The 22,963-nt window shown below is 44.3% G+C and overlaps 2 protein-coding genes across 5 annotated transcripts in view; one reads left to right on the top strand and one right to left on the bottom strand.

Annotated features, from left to right (window-relative positions):
- Positions 1 to 9,890, top strand: part of BRD3 (bromodomain containing 3) — a 57,306-nt gene extending 47,416 nt beyond the window's left edge. The window contains exons 10-12 of one of the 4 annotated variants that reach the window (XM_032767439.2): positions 67 to 359; positions 2,390 to 2,518; positions 5,384 to 9,890. In XM_032767439.2, coding sequence (XP_032623330.1) covers positions 67 to 359; positions 2,390 to 2,518; positions 5,384 to 5,499 — 538 coding nt within the window. In that variant the 3' untranslated portion in view covers positions 5,500 to 9,890. Of the gene's footprint in view, positions 1 to 66; positions 360 to 2,030; positions 2,093 to 2,359; positions 2,519 to 5,383 lie in introns of those variants that run through there. The other 3 variants (XM_032767438.2, XM_075060592.1, XM_075060591.1) reach the window with 3 other exon arrangements.
- A 4,050-nt stretch (positions 9,891 to 13,940) lies between these two features.
- BRD3OS (BRD3 opposite strand) lies at positions 13,941 to 19,036 on the bottom strand. The gene is made up of 2 exons (XM_032767532.2): positions 18,958 to 19,036; positions 13,941 to 17,761 (listed from the first exon to the last, which is right to left on the bottom strand). Exon 2 carries the CDS (start codon positions 16,824 to 16,826, stop codon positions 16,572 to 16,574), a length of 255 nt encoding a protein of 84 aa, XP_032623423.1. The 5' UTR covers positions 16,827 to 17,761; positions 18,958 to 19,036; the 3' UTR covers positions 13,941 to 16,571.
- Positions 19,037 to 22,963: the final 3,927 nt, after the last annotated feature.

The following is a 22,963-nucleotide window of genomic DNA, read 5'->3' as shown; positions in this document are numbered from 1 at the left end:
GGTATAAGGGGAGGAGAAATGAACGTGATACACCCGCGAGCATGTTTGTGCTTTCAAACCCTCCAGGCAGCCTAAAAAAGGAGGCAAGCAGGCGTCTGCACCCTACGATTCTGAGGAGGAGGAGGAGGGCTTGCCCATGACCTATGACGAGAAGAGGCAGCTCAGCTTGGACATCAACCGCCTGCCGGGGGAAAAGCTGGGCCGAGTGGTGCACATCATCCAATCCCGGGAACCTTCTCTCAGGGACTCCAACCCCGACGAGATAGAAATAGATTTTGAAACCCTGAAGCCCACCACTTTACGAGAACTGGAGAGATACGTCAAGTCTTGTTTACAGAAAAAACAAAGGAAACCATTTTGTAAGTTACCTCATGGCTCATGAGTTCCCCATCAGCCCCCGGCACGGGAGGCGAGGGGTTGCTCATTAGGACCCTTTTCTTATCAAACTCTTTTTCCAAGTACTTGCTGGCAATCTGATGGTGATTTTTTTAAAAGGCCTCTTTCCCCCAGTGGAAATGTCCAAGACCCTCCTCTTTAATCTGTTCCTGCCTTCCCCAAAATCCTATTCCATGGAAGGCTGAAGGTTCCAAGCTCCCCAGGACGGCGCTCCTTCCCTCCAGAATCTGTGAGAGGCTTATTTTTTGTATTCTGATAGCGTCTAGAAAGCGTGGCCAAAATCCAGGCCTCCTTGTGCTAGGTAGTGTGCATACACCTAGAAGGATATGTTCCCTGGTGGGGAACCAACACAGAAAGATGAAGTGACTTGCCCAAAGTCACACACAGAGTCTGTGGCAGGAATTGAGCCCTGATATCCTGAGTTGTGTCATAACTGTAAGACTGTCCTTCCTTGATGGGTGGTCTCTGCTTTGTCCCCACCCCTTCACCTCTGGGAGCAAAGACTCAAATGTAGCAGATAACCATGATCCCTGCATAGTAGCCTATTTTCCTGCCACGTGACTTCCAGAGAGCTCTAAGCAAATTTATCTTTTTCTGACATCTCGATAGGTTTTTTTTCTTGCTTTTTCATGTACAGTAGAACTTCAGAGTTATGAACTGACCAATCAACCCCACTCCTCATTTGGAAAGGGAAGTCTGCAATCAGGCAGCAGCAGAGACGAAAAAGAAAATGGAAATACAGTACAGTGCTGTGTTAAACGTAAACTACTAAAAAATAAAGGGAAAGCAGCATTTTTCTTCTGCATACTAAGTTTCAAAGCTGTATTAAGTCACTGTTCAGTTGTAATATTTTGAAGGAACAACCATAACGTTTTATTCAGAGTTACGAACAACCTCCATTCCTGAGGTGTCCATAACTCTGAGGTTCTACTGTATCAGCTTGATTTTGACTGAATCCCTTTACTGCTGGAGCAATTCAGAGACTCTCCAGAATAATTATGTATGCAGAGCATTTTATTTTTGCAACCAAAGCCTGTGTTAACATGGAAAACCACAGAGTGTCATTAGTGCAGGCGTGTGAAGTTTGCATACCCTGCACTGATGAACAGGGCTTTGTCTGTGACAATGTCAACTGCAGTGACAATGTCAACACCATGGAATATAACTAAACTTTTCTGCCACATTCTGTTTATTGCAATGTTTAGTGTTCAGAGGGTACTCTGTGTAAGTGTTGGTGGGAGGGTTTTGGTTTATCATTACTTTAGAATAATACAGAGGAATTTAGGTATTTGGACCCAGGATCAAGCCAGTGGGCCATCTGTCCTGTTTCTGATAGTGGCCAACATCTGATGTGCAACAGTCGAAAGTATACAGTTCTGTATTGTGGGGGGATATTTCTTCCTCACCTCAGCTAGCATTAATTTATGATCTGAAGCATGAGGATTGTTGATACTTCTTAACATTTTAATCCTAGGTAATGCAAATACATTCTTGCCACATGCTATTTTTGCCTGTATCAGTTGCAGTTCTCTTTTTTTAAGCAACAAAACAGCTGAATTCTTGCATGAAAAATCTAGATCTTGATGGCAAATGCCTGCTTCTGACAACCTTTAATGGGACACTTTGTTTTACAGGGCAGAAAACCCATGTAACAATTCTTTAATTACAATGTAACTATTGACCATATAAGTGGCTGGTAAGTAACCTGTAACTACAAGGTTATTAATGGATATTTCTATCTTCTAAAATAGTTTCCAAGAGATCTTAAAACAAAAACAAAAAAAATCATGTCAAGGGGGATTGTTATCTGAGAGTCTAGGCAACTTTGTGTGTTGTCCTCTGTAGGGATGTGTAATTGCTATGTGGTCACATGATCTTCGCAGTGTAACTACAGAGCAGTTGCCTAGTTGTATGTGCCCTGTAAAATAGTGATGTCCACTTCTTTTTCCCCCCAACCATGCAGTCTCAGAAATTGTGCGTTCCTCCTCCACAGCTGCAAGTGGGAAAAAGCAAGCAGCAAAATCTAAAGAAGAGTTAGCTCAGGAAAAGAAGAAGGAGTTAGAAAAACGGTTACAGGATGTCAGCGGGCAGCTAAACAACAACAAGAAACCTGCAAAAAAAGGTAACTGGCCCCACTTCATTGGTCACATGTAGTTAGGTTTCATTGCTGTACAGTCCCTGGGCCAAATCAGTTACTATATAGAGACAGATATATGTGTAGAGAGCAAATCAGTTAATATGTGGAGCTAAGTTTCAGACTGATGCGTCTACTTAAAAAAAATATATGCACAATTCTCATTACCAGACAAATTATTAGTCTTTATTAACTTGGGCTTGTCTACATGAGAAAGTTGCATCAGTTTAACTTAGGATATGATTTTAAAGTGATTTAATTAAAGCAGAGCGAAAGGGTGTGTGGACAGTCTTACTTCAGTTTAAACCAAGCTTATTCTGGTTTAGCTTATGTCAGTTAGGAATCAGTTAAGGCTTACAAGTAGCTTCACTCACTGACTGCATTGGGGCAGGACTCCAACGGACGTTGAAGATGGGGATCGTCGCCCTGGCTGATTTGTCCTCATCATATGACGCTGTCTGGAAACAGGGCCTCCTCCTCGATCTCCCACATCTTTCACTGCCGGCAAACGATCCTTCTCTTGGCAGCAATAACTGGTGACTGCTGCTTTAAGCTGCACCTTATTAGCCAGATCAGTAGACAAAGAACTCTTAACGTGGGCATCCCTCAGGGCTCCATCCTGGCCCAGATACTTTTTAATCTATACACTGTGGATATCCCAGTGATGGAAATTCATGTATGTGGATGACGTTGCTCTACCTGTTCAGCACACAAGCCTTCATACCATCAGCTTCACCCTAATCCTAGATCCTACCACAATGGCTGTTTAATTCCAATGCTGGAAACTTAGGCCTAGCTCGAAAAGAACCAGTGGTGACCGCTTTCCATCTGAACCATCAAATTACTAATACCGAACTCCATGCGCAGTTCCGTGGCGAGAGAGTCAGGCATGAGGCTAACCCATAGTATCTTGGTGTTACGCTGGACAGAGTTCAACCTTTCAACAACACCTGCGATAGGGTCAGATCTTGTGTCGCGCTTATCAGGAAATTGGCTGGAATATCATGGGGCTCCAGTCCACGGACCTTATGAACAGCAACAATTGCCTTGGTACATTCTGCGGCTGAATGCTGTGCGCCAGTGCGGTCTCACAGCAGCCACACTAAACTCCTTGATGCTCAACCCAATAACGCCACACGCATAGTGTCAGGGATGCTCACATCGACTCCAGACAACTGGCTCCAGGTCCTATCGCATATCCAGCCTCCACTCATTAGAAGAGCTGCCCAGACATCTCGCTTTCTCAACCTTGTCAATGCAAACATGAGGTTCCCGCTACACAATGACCTGCAGAACCCACCAAAGACCAGATTCAAATCCTGCAGCCCTCTATGGAACCACATCAAGACCCTTACACTCAACTTTGACACTGAGACTCAATGGAGAGCCACATGGACCCTTTCGACTGCTCAAAACAGCTCATTGTTGACCCTTCTGAGGAACCACTGGGTTTTGATTTATATCAGAAAGACTGGGTGCAGATTGAACTGCATCAGGACATCTCATGGGAGATGTAGGCAAACCCTCTTTAAATGGAAAATGTGACAAACACCTGGATGCAACTGTGGTCCCCAGCCACAAACGATGGAGCGCACATCTGAGTGTCCCCTTTGTTCTTTCGCCCTGGGCCTGAAAGACATTCCCCAGCTCACTGGTGCAGGAATTGTACTGGCTATCAAACCTAGATATAAATTTGTAGCCATTGCTACCTATCCAAGCCATATGAAAGAAGTAATAGTTAAGGCTAAACTGAAAGAAGAGTGTTTACGCAAGGGTTTGCACTCATTTAACAAAATTGGTTTAAAAACTGATCTAAGGCCACATCTACATTATGAGCTAGGGCTCTTGTTCCCCTGCTCGTGTACACATACTCACTCTGTCTCTCATCCAGCTAATGTGGGTATAAATAGTGTAGCCATGGTAGCACAGATAATGGCAGCGGAAGCATGGCTTAGCAGTGCTGTCTACAAGCCAGTGTTAAACCAGTGGGTACATACTCAGCACCACTAAACTGGGCCTCTGCAGCCATGACCCATGCTACCCCAGCTATGCTACATGTTATACCATAGCGCAATGAGATCTACAGCGAGTGTGTCTACAGAAGAGAGCACTCACTCCCCTTGCTCATAGTGTAGATGTACCCTAAGTTAAACTGGTGCAACTTCCTCATGTAGACAAGGCTGTAGACTGAATAACAGGCTTGACAGCCTCCAAGCTTAGATCTTGCCCAGCTGGGGTAGAACTTTTGTATTGATAATCTGATAAACCTGCCTTTTTCCTACAGGAAAATTTTACCAACAAACATTATTCATCTCCCTGGGTTGGCTCTCCGAGAATGCACAGAACCCAGAGCTTGGGGGAAATACCCACTGAATAGTCCCCAGCAAAATCCTCTTAGGGCTGAATTCTCCTCTTAGCTGTACTGGTGTGAATCTTTTAAAGAATAGCTGGAGTCCAACTGGTGGAAGTTGCCCAGGTGGAGGCTGTGCTAGCCAGCTTCAGGCCCTGCACGCTGAGAGTGGGCTATGTACTTGTGCCGTCCAGTTGAAACCAACCTGAGATTCAAGTTGTATTTATCGTGGGTTGTTTGGTTTTGGGTTTTTTTTCCATTGAACATTTGCTATTAAAATAGTTGGCCACTTAAAAAGCTTACTGTCTGGGCAGTCCCACTTTAAGGCCTTCTCCAATTTTCCAGAGGTTTTGGATGTTGCCTCAGCTATCAGATTGTACCATACCAGCCCTTAGACTGTTCAACCCAAGGGTGGGAAGAATGTAGGGAGGGGTGTATATGAATAAATCTTTCATAGTTCAGATATCTTTCAAATAAATGATGCACAACCTACTTCCCTCTAGAAAAGTCTGGCTCGGTTCCATCCGGAGGCCCTTCCCGTCTCAGCAGCAGCAGCTCCTCAGAATCTGGAAGCAGCAGTTCAAGCGGATCCAGTTCCGACAGCAGCGATTCAGAATAAACTGGACACTTAGCAAAAAAAAAAAAATGGACAACATACACACCAATACTCTGCAGTGTTTCCTTCTATGGTTAATATACTACTCTTGTTCCATGGTGGTCAGGTTTTTTTCTCTCTCTCTTTTTTTAAATTTTTTTTTTAAATTCAGTGTTATAAAAGATATCTTCCAATTTTTTTTCTTTGCTTTTAATAGGTCAAAGATCTTTTTTGTGTGTGCGTGTGACTAGACTTTATGATAAGTAGTTCACATTGCATAAAGTCTCTAAATTTTTTAACTGAAGATGGTTGCTTGGATGTGACAAGGACTTTGAACTCTTAACAAGAGATCCATAGAAAAATCTGCAAGGTGTAGTATACTGGTGTTTTTTTGTTTGTTTCCTCCCGCCCCCCCTTTTAATACACCCAACCTGGCTCACTACGACGCAAGGAAAAAGTTTTAAAAAAAGAAATCTCTGTAAAATGGTACTGTATCTGAAAGATGTTAGCTTTTGAACTAGTTGGTGTATTTGTTATTAGCACTAGTATTCTTAATCTCCAAGTCTACAGTGTGATGAAAATGTCAGATGCTATCATCTTTTTACATAAAAAAACAAAAACTCATGTACTGTGGATTGTTAAAATGTATCCTTTGGGGGAAGGGGATAGAGAAGTAGGCTCCTATTCTGGAAGGTACTTAAGCATGTGCTTAACTTTAAGCATGTGAGCAATAGAGCTGGTCAGAATTCCCCGCCCCCCCTCGAAAATTTTGATTTTTTGTTGAAAAAATAAAACATGTTCAGTCTTTCAACAAAAATCAACATTTTTTTGAGGAGAACAGACACTTTGACACTGAAAACCTCCAATTTCCCATCAAAAAATTTTCAACCACCCTAACGAGCCAGACCCCTTGACATCAAGGAGATGACCCACATGCTCAAAATGAGATATGTGCTCCAAGTACCTTCCCAAATCAGAGGCTATAGACAGGTTGGAGATAAAGTGAGCACTGCAGCCTCAGCCCAGGCCACGTCACCAATGGAATGGGGGAGGGAGGTTGAATGTTTTTTTATCCTATCTTTGTATCAGCAAGGAGCTCCTAGGAGGGAACGCTACTTCTGTGTCTCGCAGGGTGCAGGTTTCCAAACACTGAAACTTTTACCTCAAGAAAAAAAAAAGGGGGAGGGGGTCAGAAAACCAGAAAAAAAGACTTTTTTTTCGTAAGGCTCAGCAATTTTCTATGAGAGTCCCTCCTAATGTGTAAACCTGCACTGCTGCAACACATACTCCATTGTCACTGTCCCTAATTTCATGTATATATAAATACTTTATTTATTAACACCATTGGTCAGTTGAAACATTAAGAAAACTGCATTATGAAGAACAGCAGAAATGCAGAGGTTTTTTAAATGGTTTGAACCAGTCTAAAAAAAAAAAATCTGAGACCTTATTTAAATGTATTGGACTTTTTACCTACAGGTGCTACAGTCCCTTATTTCCTGTGTCGGTGCTCTATCATGTTTTGTGTACTCAATCTTTTTTTTGTTTTGTTCCTTCTTTTCTCTTGTTTTTTTTGTACAGAATTTGGAGACTTACAGGTATAGATGACTTCCAGATGCAGCACATTTTTATTTTACCTTATTTGTAATTTTTCCACAAGATCTTCCTCTGTTTTTTTTTTTTAATCCAATTTTAGGAAAACCCCAGTTCTATAATATAAACTTTGTAATCTGAGGGGCGGAAATGTATAGTAAATTGAATTCTTGATTTTTTTTAAAAAAACTTTTTATTGTAAAGAAAAAAAATATACAGAGTTTAACAGCAGTTATGCTTTTCCCTATCCGACCCCCAGTTCCCTGAGGTCTCCTCGTTGCCTCTATCATGGGAAGCTTTGACATTTGCCCTGCAGAGGCCCATATTAGCAGACTGCCAAGAGCCTTCGAGCTGCACCTTAACCTCAAAAAGTGGTGCAAGTTGCAGCTGTCCTCATTTTATAATGCAGGGGTGTGGCCTATGAGGACTGCATATCCCAGCATGCAATGTTCCCAGCAAGTTTAGCTTCCAAAGAGCTGGACAGAAAATGTTGCATGCTGGGACGTGTGGTCCAGGTGGGCCATGCCTCCTTTTTGAAAGTGAGGGAACCCATGGGGCCTGTTGCTAGAACACCATGGCTTGCACTTTGGGGCGTCTTTGCTCTAAAATGTTCACTTTGGTGCAAAAGTTACTGTATCCAGGCTCAATTGTCGCTCAATTGTCACTCAATTCCCATGTAACCACATTTTATTGGACAGACTTTTAGAGGATAGACTATCAGAGATGAAATAGCTGCCTTACCCTTGCATCTGTCTACAAACTACATCATCGTCACCTCAGTCAGCATTTCAGGAAAGATGGTGAGTTATTCATACATAACTCTAATGCAACTGAAGCGGCTCTGTGTATGTGTCTTAATGACAAAATCATCAGCAGCTGTACACAGAATCTGCCAAAGCCCCAGGAAGCATTATCCTGTTGTGCTATAGGAATGGAGCCTGATTCTGTAAGACATTGAAAGCCTCCTATAGATTGCTGAAGAGCCTCTAGTCACTTTGAAATCAATGGGATATTCAGCCTTTCTGCAGGAGGTGCTCAGGGCCTTGCAGGATTGGGCCCTAAAGCATTTGCAAGGAATGATCAATGAGGGTATCCAGCATCTTACTGAAATTAACAATTTACCTTTTTCCATTAAACTGAGGTTCATTTTAGTTCCTATATTTTAAAACTGCCCTTCGTTGTTTAAATTAAAAAAAACAACAAAACTTCTCCCCCAAACAGATCCTTAGTAATATATTTTTAAATGTTACTGTGAGGAAATGTAATATACATCTAATTAGAGCTTATGGTGGCTTTTTGTTGTTTTTTGGTGGTTTTATTTTCTTTTTGAAGGGTGGATTTGCATTTTTGCTTTTGTTTTAACCTTTAATGCGTGTTAAAAGAAACTGAGGACTATTTGGTTTTAAATAGATCTGAGCAATTCAATGCCAATCTGGAAAAAAAATCCTGAGAAATAAGCTATTTCCTTCATACTGAAATTCTCCCCCATGCGCATCTGGGTTACATCTATTAAATGAATATGAAATTCACTCAGGGACATAGTCATTGGTGACAATTGACACAAGCTGATGAGCTGCCCCAGAGAGTTTATATCAAGTAAATAAAAATAAGTTGATACTTGTAAGAAAATGAGGATCGGGGGAGCCCACAGCAGAAAGGAGAAGAATGTGCATGTCCCTAATCAACCTGTGTCAGTATATCATTTAAAAGCTTTATAAAATGATCATAGGTTAAGCCTATTTCTTGTCACAGCATAAGGCCCAGACTCCTATGGAAACTGAGGAACATCGGCCTCCCAAGGATCAGGTCCTAGTTCACCTAGAAAATGAATGTGTTGATTAAAACGTTTTCACTGAATAGATACAGTTGAGGCAAAACACATTCAGTGTTTTTATTGCTGTGATTTTAAACTTTCCTGTCAACAGCGTTTGAAATTGTAGAACTGATTTCTATTCAGAATGTAAAAATGTGTATAACCAGTTACTACTTTTTTACACACACACACACACATGCAAGCATTAAAGTGTTCTTTGGTTGGTGGAATCAGACTGCAGTTACCTAATTTAACTTTCTCTCTACTTTTGGGACTCTTAGACCAGTTTTTAATTTGTTTCCTTTTTTTAAATGATGTTTTTTAAGGCTAGGGGTGGAACTAGGGGTGGGAGTTGGGGCATGGCAAAAAAAAACTTTTTAGTAATGGATTTTAAAAATACATGTTCTAAAACGCAAGCAATTAGCATTATGGTGCAACTGTGGGCAGGCTGTGCGTTATAGGAGATTAGTACAGGGCAGGAGGAGGTCATTACACTAGCAGCATTCTCGTCCTTGTAAAATGGTTAGATGCGTTTTTTAAAAATGGTATTTGCATATCTTTTTAAAAAATCATTTTTTAAAAGTAAATAAAACAACCCACCAGCTAGGATTTGACACGGGCCTTTTAGAGCTTACGCTCCGATAACTGGCATAACAATTCCAAAACAATTTGTTGATGTACGTTTTGTTCCATTTTTCCTTTTTTTTTTTTTAATATTTAAAACCAATGTTACTTTTCTGTATGATGTGCATGCAAATTTACCGTAACTCTTTTTCTTAAGACTTTTTAGTGCCATTTCTAGTATATTCCTGTAAAAGTCAGTTACTGAAGAATGAGTCAATGTAACTAGTTTTAGCTTGTTTATTGCAAATGCTGGCCTCGACACAACAGAATTAAAAAAGTTAGAAAGTAATCTTTGATGTTCCTGGTAATCATGGACCCCTCTCCTGGGGCATTTGTTTTGTTTTCATAATAAAAAAAAAAAAAAGTCTGTGCGTGTGAAGTTTTATACATTGCTTGTTTCCTTCCTTCCCCCTGGGGCTTCACCATGGTTGAAATCATATGAGGTCCTGATTCAGCAAAGCACTTAAGTAATATTGCCAAGTACTTACGTCTCTGGTTAACTTCAAGCGCATGCATAAATCCCAGTGTAGTCGGTGCTTTGTTGAATAGGGATGTGCTTACGGCTTTGTCTACACACGCAAGTGGCACCACTTTGCATTTGCCAGTATGGTCAAAGTGGTATAATCCCCCTAGTGTGGACATAGTTATACAGGTATAAATGTGCTTCTACTGGTATAGTGTTTCCTGTACAAGCAAGGGAATAAGCTATGCCGGTATAAGGCATCTGTACCCTAGGTTAACCGTGTTCACACTATGGATTGTACTGAAAAACTATATTGGTTAAAAAAAGAACCACACTGGTACAAAAACTATCTAGACCAGGCCTCAAGTACTTTGCTGACTCAGGGCCATATTGCTGGAGTGATCTAGGCTATTGCTTCCATGGTTTCCCCAACTAATTGTTCAGGATTTATTTTTCAGCAACCATCCCGCTTTAGGCCATAATCTTGCAACTGGATCCATGTAGATGGATCCTTTACCACTGAAATCAATAGGGGCCCTGCCTGGAGTGTGGGTCTCTTTGCAGGATTGGGGGCATAGGTAAGCTGCAGCATGGTTCTTGAAGTTTACCTGAAAAGAATCTGGGGGAAGGGGCAATGGTTTGGTTTAAATTTTTTCGGGTTTTTTTTTTTGTTTTTACATCAGAAATTCAGGTCTCGCCTGTCCTGTTTTTCTAGAAGACTCCATGGATGACCAGAGAACTAGAGAGAGATGATATCCTGGTCACCAAGGAGATGCAAATTGATTTACTGAGAAGGGAACTGATTTTTATTCAGATGGTTTTAAAACTTTGCTTTTTGTAGACAGCTCTTTACTCAAATGTCTAACAGGAGACTCTCTTGGTTAAACATTCCATACCTTCAAGACCCAACCCTTCGATGTAGGACATGGAAAGCTCTTGATACATTTCTCTGGGGCTTCCAAAGAAATTTCCAGGGGAACAGAAATAAAAAAAAGAAAATACTTGGTGTGCCTGATATTTGCATGACTGCCCTTTGCGCTCCAGGAGAGAAGTCCTGGTCACAATCAAGTCAATAGCAAAACTCCCCTTGATTACAATAGCGTCAGGGCTTCATCCCAGGTGCTTGGATTCCAGCTGTCATCTGCACACGTTTGCAAGTGGTAGAACAGTACTCTCCCCTTTCCATCTGCCCACCTGCATCCACTAGCTGGCTCTTCATGACTAATTCTGAGACTGCGTCTTCACTGCCAAAAAGGTGGGTTTTTAAGAGCAAGGTTGTTGCTAACACACATTAGCTATCTTGCTGTAAAATCCTAGTGGAAACAAGGCACAGACAGTTGTTAGGTGGGGTAGGTGGGTGAGGTCAACATTATGTTCCCTACCTGAAGGATCTTGGCTGAGCTACATCTCCATAACAACTACAAAGCATAAGGCATAGACAAGGTTATGCCATTCTGGCAATGTACAGGGCATTTGCACTCACTTTCAGTTGAGTTATAGAGGGGTAAAAGACCTGAGGTTAAATGAGAATCAGGCCTGTTATCTTGACTTGGGAAGTGCTATATTAAAAGAGGGAAGCTGAGGAATTTCACTGTGGTTTAACAGCTGGTTAGGCACCAGTTAATTACTTTAAACTGGCCAAAACTAACACCAGATGCTGGAATTATTACCAACACTGACCCCACTTACACAGCAGCCATTGCTATTCTAGCAACAGTTGGTTGATCCAGTCTGTTTTGTGAGCCAGCAAAGGTGCAAGAGAGGTAAGTGTTTTATTAATAATAACCTGTAAGTGGCACAGTCAGTACCACTGGGCATAGTCAGGGGGTTAATTAAAAGCTGGACCAATTGGTATTGGAAACCTTGGAGCTACTTTCAAGTGGCTAAGACTGCGGTTTGCCTGTGAGAGGCAACTCAGTCAGATCTGGCTAGATACACATTTTTCTGCCATGTGCTGGCTATTTTAGGTCTTATTTTCAGGCACTATATACCCCAAGGACAGGGATAGCTGAGCCCCAAGAGGGTTTGCTCCTGCATCTCCATCCCCTTTAAAAATAATAAGAATAGCTGTACTGGGTCAGACCAATGGTCCATCTAGCCCAGTATCCTGTTTTCTGAAAGCAGCTGGGACCAGATGCTTCAGAGAGAATGAACAGAGCAGGGCAATTTTCAGTGATCCATTCTCTTGTCCACACTCAATTTCTGGCAGTCAGATGCTTAGGGACACCCAGAGCCATGAGCCATTCCTACATGACAGCACTAAAAATTATGTGACATTTACTCTCTTCCTGTAGTTGTTTTATTATTGTTAAATGGCGTCTCTCTCTTTCTCTTCTGCTGCAGGAGAGCTACTTCCACAGGACGTGCTGTCCCAGAAAAGGCAAGGTCTGCCCTGAGCCACAGATGGCTCATCAGGCTGATGTGGTTTACAGTGTATCATTTTCCATCAACCACTTTTGACTTCCCCAACCCTATGGATCCAGGTGCCTATGCTGCAGCTGAGTGAGCTGGAGGGAGCTTTTCAGTGTGAAACTGGGCTAGACTTGAACACATGACCTGCTGGATTGTCATAACGCACCTTAACCACTTTGCCACTGCACCTCAAGCTGGCCAAGAGGAATCTCAAGTAGGAATTAGAGAGATTATTTTACCTCTGTATTTGGCTCTCCTGTGACTGCTGCTGCTGAATACCGTGTTCAGATCTGGTGTCCACAATGCGAGAAGGATATTGATAAACCGGAGCCATGTGAATGACTAAAGGATCAGAAAACCTGCCTTACCAGTGCTAGACTCAAGGAGCTCAAGCTATTTAGCTTAACAAAGAGAAGATTAAAGAGAACTTGATCACAGTCTATAAGTATCTACATGGGGAACAAATATTTGATAATGGGCTCTTCAATCTAGCAGATAAAGATAGAATACAATTCAATAGCTGGAAGTTAAAGCTAGAGAAATTCAGACTGTAAAAAATTTTTTAACAGAGAGGTAAGTAGGTGTCAGAACAATTTACAAGGGCATGGTGGATTCTCCATCACCGGCTATTTTTAAATTGTGAGGGACCGGGATGCGGGCAGTTGTGCCTAGTTGTAGGAGCTGAAGCCCAAGGTCAGTCTGGGAGTGAGAGGCCAGATGTCAGGAATCAGAGCTGGGTTGCCTGTGGTGAGGCACGGCTGGATCCAAGGCAGCAGCGGGGCTGGGAACAAGCAGGCGCCGTTGTAGCACACGCTTTGAGCAGACAGCACCCTGCTACTGCTGCTGGTCTTAAGAGCAAGTGCGCTGATCCCCTCAGCCAATCAGGCGGCTCCACTGAGGCTTAGCTGTACTTGTTAGACTGCCTGGGGGTTTAGCTAGAAGGTAAGCAGGACTCTGTGGGTCCTTACTGGACATAATTCAAGATTGGATGTGTTTTTTGAATGATCTGCTTTAGGAATTATTCTGGGAAGTTCTCTGGCCTGTGTTATACAGAAGGTCAGACCCGATGATCACTGTGGTCCCTTCTGTCTTGGAATCTATGAAAGGACGGACAGCATATGTCTCCCTGTCAGCTCAGTGGACTCGCTTTGACATCTTCACTGTAGTCCTTCATGCACATGAGAAGCAGCGACAGCAGGGGTACTCATCAAATCCCATCTCAAGCTCCACAGGAAGAGTTCACAAAACCTTTGGGCTGTTGAATTAGCAATGAAGACTGAGCAGCTGTGCAACAACACTGTCCTGGAGACTCCAGCCTCACCCACAACTAGCTAACTACAGGTAACCTCGGCTGCAGACTTCTGTTCTATGAGACTCATCCTTACGTTAAGGAATAGATGGCAATCAGACACCCCTAGTTAATACAATCCCCAATTGGGTGTATCTGCATAAATACCTAGCTGCCCAATAACTTGCCTTAGTCAGTATTTTGAGCTGTAATGCAAATAATAATCAGACGGGTTAAGGCAGTTAATGTGGAAAAGAAAAAATAGCTGGTACAGATGACACATTCAAACCATTTTAATTGACATCAATAGACAACAAATGCATTTACAATAACTGCACCAACACTGCATAACTAATTACAGAAACTGAGTTCATACTAGTCATACCATCAAATCTGCCAAGACTACTGAGAATACATTAATACTAAATAATGAGAAAATATACAATCACATTTAGAGGGATGTGCAGAAAAGCAAGCAATACAACATCCCCTTAGTGCTGTGTAAGGCCTGCTCCTGTAGACATGCTTAACTTTACCCACCCAAATAGTCCAGAGGAGACCAAGATCATGTGTGTAAAATAAAGTCTATACGTAAGTGTTTGCAGGATCAGGGCCCAAGTTAAACTTTCTGAACATACAGTATTTTGTAGTAGTCACGGATACATGCATAAATAGTAACAGCTAAACAAATCAGGGGTAACTCTGATCTAGTGAATGCACTTGCTAACAGTAAGTGCTGAGTGCAGAAAAACTAGTTCATCCACAGTAGAATGGATGTGTTATTTTTAGCTTGGGAGAAGGCTGGATACCGAATTTTTCTGTATATTAAGAAACTTTAAGGTGCTTAAAAAGTTTTAAAAATAAAACTTCTTGGAATAAGCCTAATGACTACTGAGAAGTACAGGAGAATGGGCCCAATTCTGCAAGATGCTTAGCTTTAGGCAGATGGGTAGCCCAACTGAAATCAGTTAAGCAGATGCCCGAGTGCTTTGTTGGATCAGGCCAGGGCCGCAGTAAGTACCTGGCTGAATTGGGGTCTAGGGGTCTGATCCAGCAAAATACTTAAGGCATTTTATCTGTAGGCACGTGATTAGTGCCACCAAAGTCAACGGGACTGTGCACATGATTGAGTTTAAGCATGTGCTGGATGAGCCATGTAAATCCCATGATTTCTAAGGGCTTGATCCTGCCCTGCTAGATCAAGCCCTAATATACACAATAAGGTAGTGATGGCAGACACAACTGGGAGCCAGACACCAGTGTTCATTTCCAGATGTAGAAGTCTGGTTTTTTTAAAAAACTTTTAGACTTTAACAACTGACAAAAATAATTTCTGGACACAATTTTTTAAGTATTGATATCAACTACAATTAAATAGGAGATGTTGTTTGTCAAAACTTAAATAAACAATCCTTCCTAGCTTTATTTATAATGGACACTCCCATTATTTTTGTTTGAAATAGGAACTGCATAAATAGAGTGAGACACATTAAGAAGGCTAAATGCATAACTGTTACATGCATTAAGGTTCAACTATACAGAACGCTTGAACAAGAAAATCCCTTTTGCAGCTGACCTATGGCTGTAGCACTCGTTTTCTTTCAGACATTTCTTTCCTTTCAACCCTTACCAAGCGATGTGTGTGTTTAACAGAAGCTTTCTTCATTTTTACTCTCCTAAATCTATCCTTGCCTATCTGATGATTCAGTCATCATTCTGGTGATATGCTTTTGAACTATTATGTGACCCATGCAATCGTTACTTAAGCAGAGTATTATTCATATGAGTCGTCCTATTGACTTCACAGAATGATGCCTTCAGATTGGTACCTCCATGATACTGAACTGTAATATCAGAGAGAAGCAACTGCCTTTATACACCTCTCTTACCCAGATCTTTCTAAGGCCCAAATGTAACTTCATTCAGTATATCCTTTCCCTATTCTGCTTAATACTGTAAATTATTCAACTCAACTGCCGGATCATGAATTGAGATTGTAAGAGACCATTTATAGGGAAAATATGAAAAGGAGACAGGAAAAGTCCAAAATGAAGGTTCTGTGTATTTTTGCAGAACAATCTCACTAGAAGCATTCTGAAGAATCATTTCAAATGAAAGCAGTTTGGACTCCAACATTGCTGAGATGCATTTGCAAGGCCGCCATTGCAGAATTTTGCTAGTGTATAAGGACTGGCAAGTGAAACTGACTAGCCTATTTTCATCATTCAGTCTCAGTAAAATATGTAAAATAAATCAGTGGCATAAACAGTGAAAATAAATTTAAACTTCAAACATCCTTTCAGTTTTAATAATCTTCTAAGGACCAGTCCACACGCAAAAGTTGTACTGTTATAATGATAGTGGTACAGTTAAAATGGTAAACCGCCCCTGGCCTCTGATGCTATTATATTGGTATAAACGTGCTTATGCCAGAATAGCTATTCTTGTAAGGGAAGGGGAATAAGCTACGCAGGTGTAAGACAGGTTTATACCAATGTGTATTCACACTAGGGACTATACTGATATAACGATTTCAGTAACACAATCACACCCATAACTGAAACAGTTACACTGGTACCCAATCAGAGGGTAGGTCAGGCATAAAGCAGTTAGACACACAAGGAAGACAGTATGTCTTTTTCTTTTTTAGCCTGATCCCTTGATTTAACATTTTGGCGTTTTCCTCTAGTAAGGTGTCCCCAGTCTTCATCTCTTCGTACCACACTGAACCTTGATAGGTTGATCCCAATTATCTGATAATCAGCAGTGATGGGAAACAGTGTAACCAAACCTGCTATTAATATTAATGGTGGCTTTTGAATGAAAATGCTGGTTAGAACTTGCCTGAGGCCTAGCACGTGTATGTTTGCCATGCACAGATCTCTGACATGAAGCCTTTAAAATTACATAATCATGCAAAACTTTGATTGCCCAGTGTCTCTGGAGACATCCAGTTTGTTTTTGTCCCGTACCAGGATGGCCTCGTTACCATACTGCGAGTACCACATACTCCGGCTTCTACTCAAGTATGTACCAGGTGGGACAGTCTCCAACTTCTGCTGCTGCTGCTGCCAGATGAGCAACGAAGTGTCCCTGTAACGAAGCCTGGCATAGCTCTCAGATAAGGCTTTTTCAGCTAGTGGCACCCGTCCATTCATTACTCGCCTGTCATTCACTCTGGAATGACACTGGAGACTAAATGTGTTTCGTACCAGCTCTCAAGCGCTGTAGTGGATTCCTTGGCTTAATCGGGGCTTCACAGGTATAAGCCAGGGTACAATGCTGCTCCTACTGCTCTGAGATAAAAGGCAATCTCCTTTAGCTGTGGCACTATTGGGGTTTATGACATATAGGTCAGCATGCATAACATGCTGTACAACACTTCTGACACAGACTCGTCAGTATGTTACAGCACCATAGAAGACTTGTGCTTACTCTCAGTGTAATAAATTAGGACTTCTGAAGGACCGATTGTACATTGATGATGCCCTGTCATTTTGCAAAGGCTTATTGTGCACACACCCCATTTGTTACTGGAGTCCATCAAGACACAGCCTCATCAACCTCAAACGGAGGCCTAAAGGCTAATGGCTGGCTCAGAAAAATCCAGATCCCTTAGAGAGATTTTAATTAAACGGTGAAACAACAGAGATCTAGGAGTTCAACGTAGTCCAGACTTGCGCCCATTTCACTGCTTGTGCCTGGTTTCTTTACCCTTTAAAATGGATTTATTGATAGGCCTGTGCATAAGTCACTTCATTAAAAAGCACCAGGCAACAGATCCCCGCTGGGTCTGGTCGGTGCAGTGTATCTGAAGCACATTGATTAAATTATCTCTGGTTTTCCAATTCCCAAAGATGTGTTCTCTAGTAATAATCATGACTCTTCAATGGAAAAGCAGCAAATGTTACAGTTTGGCCAGAGGTATGGCGGGGAAAATCCCAGTGAAATAGACAGGGCTGGTACAATGTGCCGTGTCAATACCTTGTTGCACATGAGTGAGTGGTAAAGGTCTTCGCAAGCTGATTCATGGGCCTTTCCTTCTCACTGCAGACTGGCTTCCCACCGGGGTTCACCCTTCATTTTGTTCAATCTGTGTTGCAGCTTCAACCTAGAGTGACATGAAGAACACATCCTGCTCACATCCTCCCACCCAGAGCAAAGAACACTCTAGGCACGGGTCACAGAGCTCTTTGTCCGGCAGGTACTTTTCAGTCTTTTTCAGGAATGCTTTAGTTTTCTTCATTTTGGTCCCCTTGTTAATATTTTAGGGGAGTGAGTTGTTCCCTTCCCCAAACTCCCTTAGCCCCTTTTGTGCTGATCTTTGCTTTCGACCCCCACTAGTTACTGCTGGGGTGATGAGCTATATCTCCAACCACACCCCCCACTCACTGCTGGGGTGATCGATACCCAGGACCCGCGCTAGGTGTTTTTAGTGCCCTAGGCGCACGGCAATTTCGCCGCCCCATGCCCTGGTCCCGCGGCTCCGGTGGACCGTCCACAGGCATGACTGCGGCAGCTCCACCGGAGCCGCGGACCAGCGGACCCTCCGCAGACACGACTGCGGCAGCTCCACCGGAGCCACCTGCCACCCCCTCCAGCAAAAAGCCGCCTACCAATAATCCTGGTGCCCTAAGTGATTGCCTAGGCTGCCTAAATGGAAGCGCCGGCCCTGTCGATACCCCCAGCCCCCCAGTCACTGCGGAGGGGGGTGATCGATACCCCCACCCCAACCCCCCAGTCACTGTGGGGGGGTGATTGATACCCCCAGCCCCCCAGTCACTGCGGGGGGCGGTGATCGATACCCCCAGCCCCCCAAGTCACTGTGGGGGGGTGATCGATACCCCCACCCCAACCCCCCAGTCACTGCGGAGGGGGTGATCGATACCTCCAGCCCCCCAGTCACTGCTGGGGGGGTGATCGATACCCGCAGCTCCCCGGTCACTGCTGCAGGGGGGTGATCGATACCCCCAACCCCCCAGTCACTGCGGGGGGGTGATCGATACCCCCAGTCACTGCTGCGGGGGGGTGAGCGATACCCCCAACCCCCCAGTCACTGCGGGGGGGTGATCGATACCCCCAGTCACTGCTGCGGGGGGGTGAGCGATACCCTCAACCCCCACCCCAGCCCCCAGTCACTGCGGGGGGGTGATCGATACCCCCAGTCACTGCTGCGGGGGGGTGAGCGATACCCCCAGTCACTGCGAGGGGGTGATCGATACCCCCAACCCCCCAGTCACTGCTGCGGGGGGGTGATCGATACCCCCCCCCGTCACTCCCTCCCGCTACCTGCCACGCTCCGCTGCGCCCTGGCCTCGGCTTCCCCGTCGCCACGAAACGGCTGCGGCTGCGAGTTCCGAGAGCATCGATGGGCAGGGGAGACGCACGAGCGCCGAGCAATCCACCCCCCCCCCCCCCGGGTGCTGCGCCTCGCGGTGCCCTGTGCGCTGCCCCGTGTCTAGTGTGCTCCGTGGTGCCCGGCCCTGCCCCTTGCCCTGTGTGGGGCCTGGTGCTGCCCGTGCCCCTGTGCGCTGTGGGGCCTGGCGCTGCCCATTGCCCCTGTGCGCTGTGTGGTGCCCAGCCTTCCCCCGTGCACTGTGGTGCCTGGCGCTGCCCCCTGCCCCTGTGCATGGTGTGGGGCCTGGCGTTGCCATTGTGCTCTACGCAGGTCATTGCGCTCTGTATGTTGGGGAGCCTGGTTGCCTTGCAGGGTGCACGGTGCTGCTTGTGGCACCACGAGCCCCAATCCGCTGAGGTTCTCTTGGAGTTTTGACGCACTGGGTTGTATTGCAGCAAGTCCCTTCGTGCCCCTCATGTGACTTAAAAATAAAAATTGGGACGCTTTTTATTTGCTTTTCACTCGGGTCACATTTTCAAGTGTTTCTCTACAGTCTTGAGGGCTAGATTATGTGTTTTTAACACTGAAAGCTGAGATTCACATGACTCCAGAAGTTGGGTGTAGGGAGGCTGTGTGGTTTCCGGGGGCCCCAAAGTGGGATGGACACAAGAGTGGGTGGAGCCAGAGCACTCTAAGCCTGCCCCCTAGAGGGTCAGAGGCAGGACAGGCAATATAAGAGCTCAACCCCAGAGTTCATTTAAGAGGCAGCTGCTGGAGAAGCTGGACACCTCTGGCCCAGCTCCTGCTGGGGAGACTCCAGTAACAGACCTAGAGACTGGCCTGATGGGCCAATATTCAACACGGACCAGCATGTGGGAGAGTTGCCGAGCCTTCCCCTCGCCGGCTACCCTGAAGAGACCCCTCGCCTTCCCCTCGCCAGCTACCTGAGGATCCAATGGTGATCAACCCTCTGGAGGACCCCACCTTGAACCAGGTACCTCCAGAGGGGGAGTTGGGAAGTAGCCTGGGGGCAGCTGATCCTAGTCTGGCTGCAACACAGGCAGAACCTGTGTCAGTGTGTTGCGGTCAGGATCCCCAATGACACAGCAGTGGGTCTTCTGCTGCTGCTAGGGCCCTGGGCTGGGACGCAGTGGAGTGGGAGGGCCTGCATCCCGCACTGCCACCCACTACATGAGTGGCACTCTCCCCCTCTCCCAGGCCACTCAGAGCCTGAAGTCTGAGTGTGCTATTTACCTGGGTTTGCTCAGCCCCTGCCTGAGGGCCTGAGCCTTGACTCTTTACTGCTCCGCCCTGACCCAGGGCCTGGGCTTATTAACGGGTAACTGGTCCTTGTCCTCTTTGAATCCTTGCGTCGTCTGCCAATAAGTGCACTTCTCAAATAAATGTTTTAGAACAGCAATAGGTATTACACAGACGAACACCACTCTGATGCCAGCAAATGCCTAACTCCCATTCTCCAAAGGAAACTTTGATGTCTTTCAACTAAACCCAGGGGTGTGAGTTCAATCCTAGAGGGAGCCACTGAGGGATCTGGGTCAAAAATCTGTCTGGGGATTGGTCCTGCTTTGAGCAGGGGATTGGACTAGATGACCTCCTGAGGTCCCTTCCAACCCTGATATTCCATGAATGTTATAGAGCATCTATTTTTCTTTCCCTATAAATGACTTAGCCTCTCCATTCTCCTGACTTGTTACACTATATTACAGTACTATGCAACCCAGTCTACTCTACCCCTTAAGAGCATGATGAGCTATCCAGCTTCAGTTCATTTATGCTCTGATCATAAGGCAGAGCGCTGTGGGTGAAAGGTATTAATATGACTGTGGCCATGAAAAAGGGTGATGGTGTTGGAAGGGAAGTGCCATCTCTATACCCTAGGGACAGTTGCAGCATTAGTAATTAACCACGGGACCAATTTACCAAGGGTGGTGGTGCATTGTCCATCACCAAGAATTTTTAAACCAAGATGAGATGTTTCTAAAAGCTCTGCTCTAGGAATTACTTGGTGATGTTTTATGGCCCATGTTATACAGGAGGTTAGACCAGATGAGCAAAATGGTTCCTTCAGGCCTTGGAATTTATAAGAACCTAGTCATGTGTGGCTTCTCCAGGGATAGGAGCAAGGGAGAGGGACGAGAGGCTAACAGTAGCTATGGAGGGTGCTTGTGCAGGAAGACCAGACACATTGCAGCAGTGGTGATGCTGGGTACAATTCTTGCCTGCACCTAGTGGGTATGCTGATGTGTGACAGCTTAGCAGAGCAGCACCCAGGACTAGGGGAGCCAGCCACCAGGAAGCTGAGAGAAGAGGCAGCCAGACCCTTTCATAGCTTCCCTCTCCCACGTGGCCTAGGCATGGGACACCCTGTTGACCGAGAAATAGTGATAACTGGCATGCAGCAGCTAGTCTCATAAGTTATATGTGGCTCACAACCATATTTTATAAAATAGCCAGTTATTCTAGTCAACAAAAACAATGTGAGTCAGGGAATTAAGTAAATCTACTGCAGCAACTCATTGGGCACCTGCAGCTTCACAGCTGTTTGATTGCTGCAAGTCTGGCCCCTCTGATCATCACGGTGACAGCAAACGTAGATCCTTTTGTTCCCCAAAATGCTGGCCCCTGACAGTTGAGCCAAAAGAATCGGCGTTAACTTTAGCAGTATACAGGTTATGATAAATCAGTGCACTTCCAGTTCCCTCCAGAAGATGGCAGTGTTAATACATACAGATTAGCCAGTTCACGGCACTTCCATCTAATTTATCTCTTTTAGGGTTTCTGCAGAGCCACTACCATGGTATCTAATGCTTCTCTATAAAGTATTCTAGTAAGGTCTGCAGCCGACTTCATGGGGTCTTCTAGCTATAGGAGGCTCTCACAGTTATCACTAGAAAGGCCCGATTAAGTCAGAGGAGGCTTTGTGCTCTAAGATCCAGTTTTAAAATACTGCCTGAAATCATTTGTTCAAACTGCAGCCCTGTCAGTTCTAGTCTTTTATTGTTCCGAGATGGAATAGTTGAATTCCATGCACTTTTCTCTGTGTATGATTTTAAAAGGAACCCAGGTCGCACCTGCACTGGTTGGCTAATTGCTGCTTAAAAAAAAACAAAAAACCTACTGCTTTTCCCAGCCAAAATACTCCCTTCTTGCACTAGTGTGCAGCATGCTGTGTATTGGCTGGCTGCTATGCTCCACCCCAGAGGTGGCTGCAGGTAAATTGTATTGTATATAGATAGGGGAGCACCTTGGGATGAAAAGCCAAAATATTATTACAATTAATGTCTCCTTGAAGATAATAATCTCTATAGGCTTAGCCAGTGTGGATGGGAAGGTAACAGTACACTGGAGACAATACAAATATTAACATTCTGTCTCCAGTAGAGGACAGCAGATAAGCATCTGTCTGTGAAAGGCCTCCAGCAGTTGGCTCGGTAACAAATTTAATGCTAGCTATCACTCCCAACACTGCCAATAGGCAGAGGGGAAGAAGATCTATCACAGAACTGAACCCACTCTTCTATAATTTATAGAGGCTGCTTCTCAGCTTAGGTGCATGCAAACAGCACCTACCATAGGTGCAGTTCTCCAGTGCTTTGCTTGAAATATTTTGTCTATTTTAAAACATACATATAAAGTAATTGCAAAGTATATGGCGGGTGCGCATTATTTTCTTTGGTTTGCCTAAAGGGAGTTTAGCAGATATCAAAATACCTTGGCTAGCAATCCTTTTTATTGTTGCAGAGGTAGGTGAGGAACTAGCCTGGAGCTGCATCTTGTACGCAGATGCGAGCTTTGCAGATGCAGCGATTGCTCCTAAGTGTCCAGAAGCAAAGCACACTTTTTATGAAGCAGTGAAAAGCCAAGATCTAGCTGGAAGCGTTACATATATACATGTATACACTGAGTGATAGTCCTCCACCTCCAGAACCGATCTCA

The sequence above is a fragment of the Chelonoidis abingdonii genome, chromosome 24 (assembly GCF_003597395.2).
Source record: "Chelonoidis abingdonii isolate Lonesome George chromosome 24, CheloAbing_2.0, whole genome shotgun sequence".
Lineage (NCBI taxonomy): Eukaryota > Metazoa > Chordata > Testudines > Testudinidae > Chelonoidis > Chelonoidis abingdonii.
This window is presented reverse-complemented; position numbering and strand designations above follow the sequence as displayed.

What these genes read in the sequence shown, in the direction of transcription:
- BRD3OS (XM_032767532.2), bottom strand. Translation starts at nt 16,826, where the DNA reads ATGAATGGACGGGTGCCACTAGCTGAAAAAGCCTTATCTGAGAGCTAT.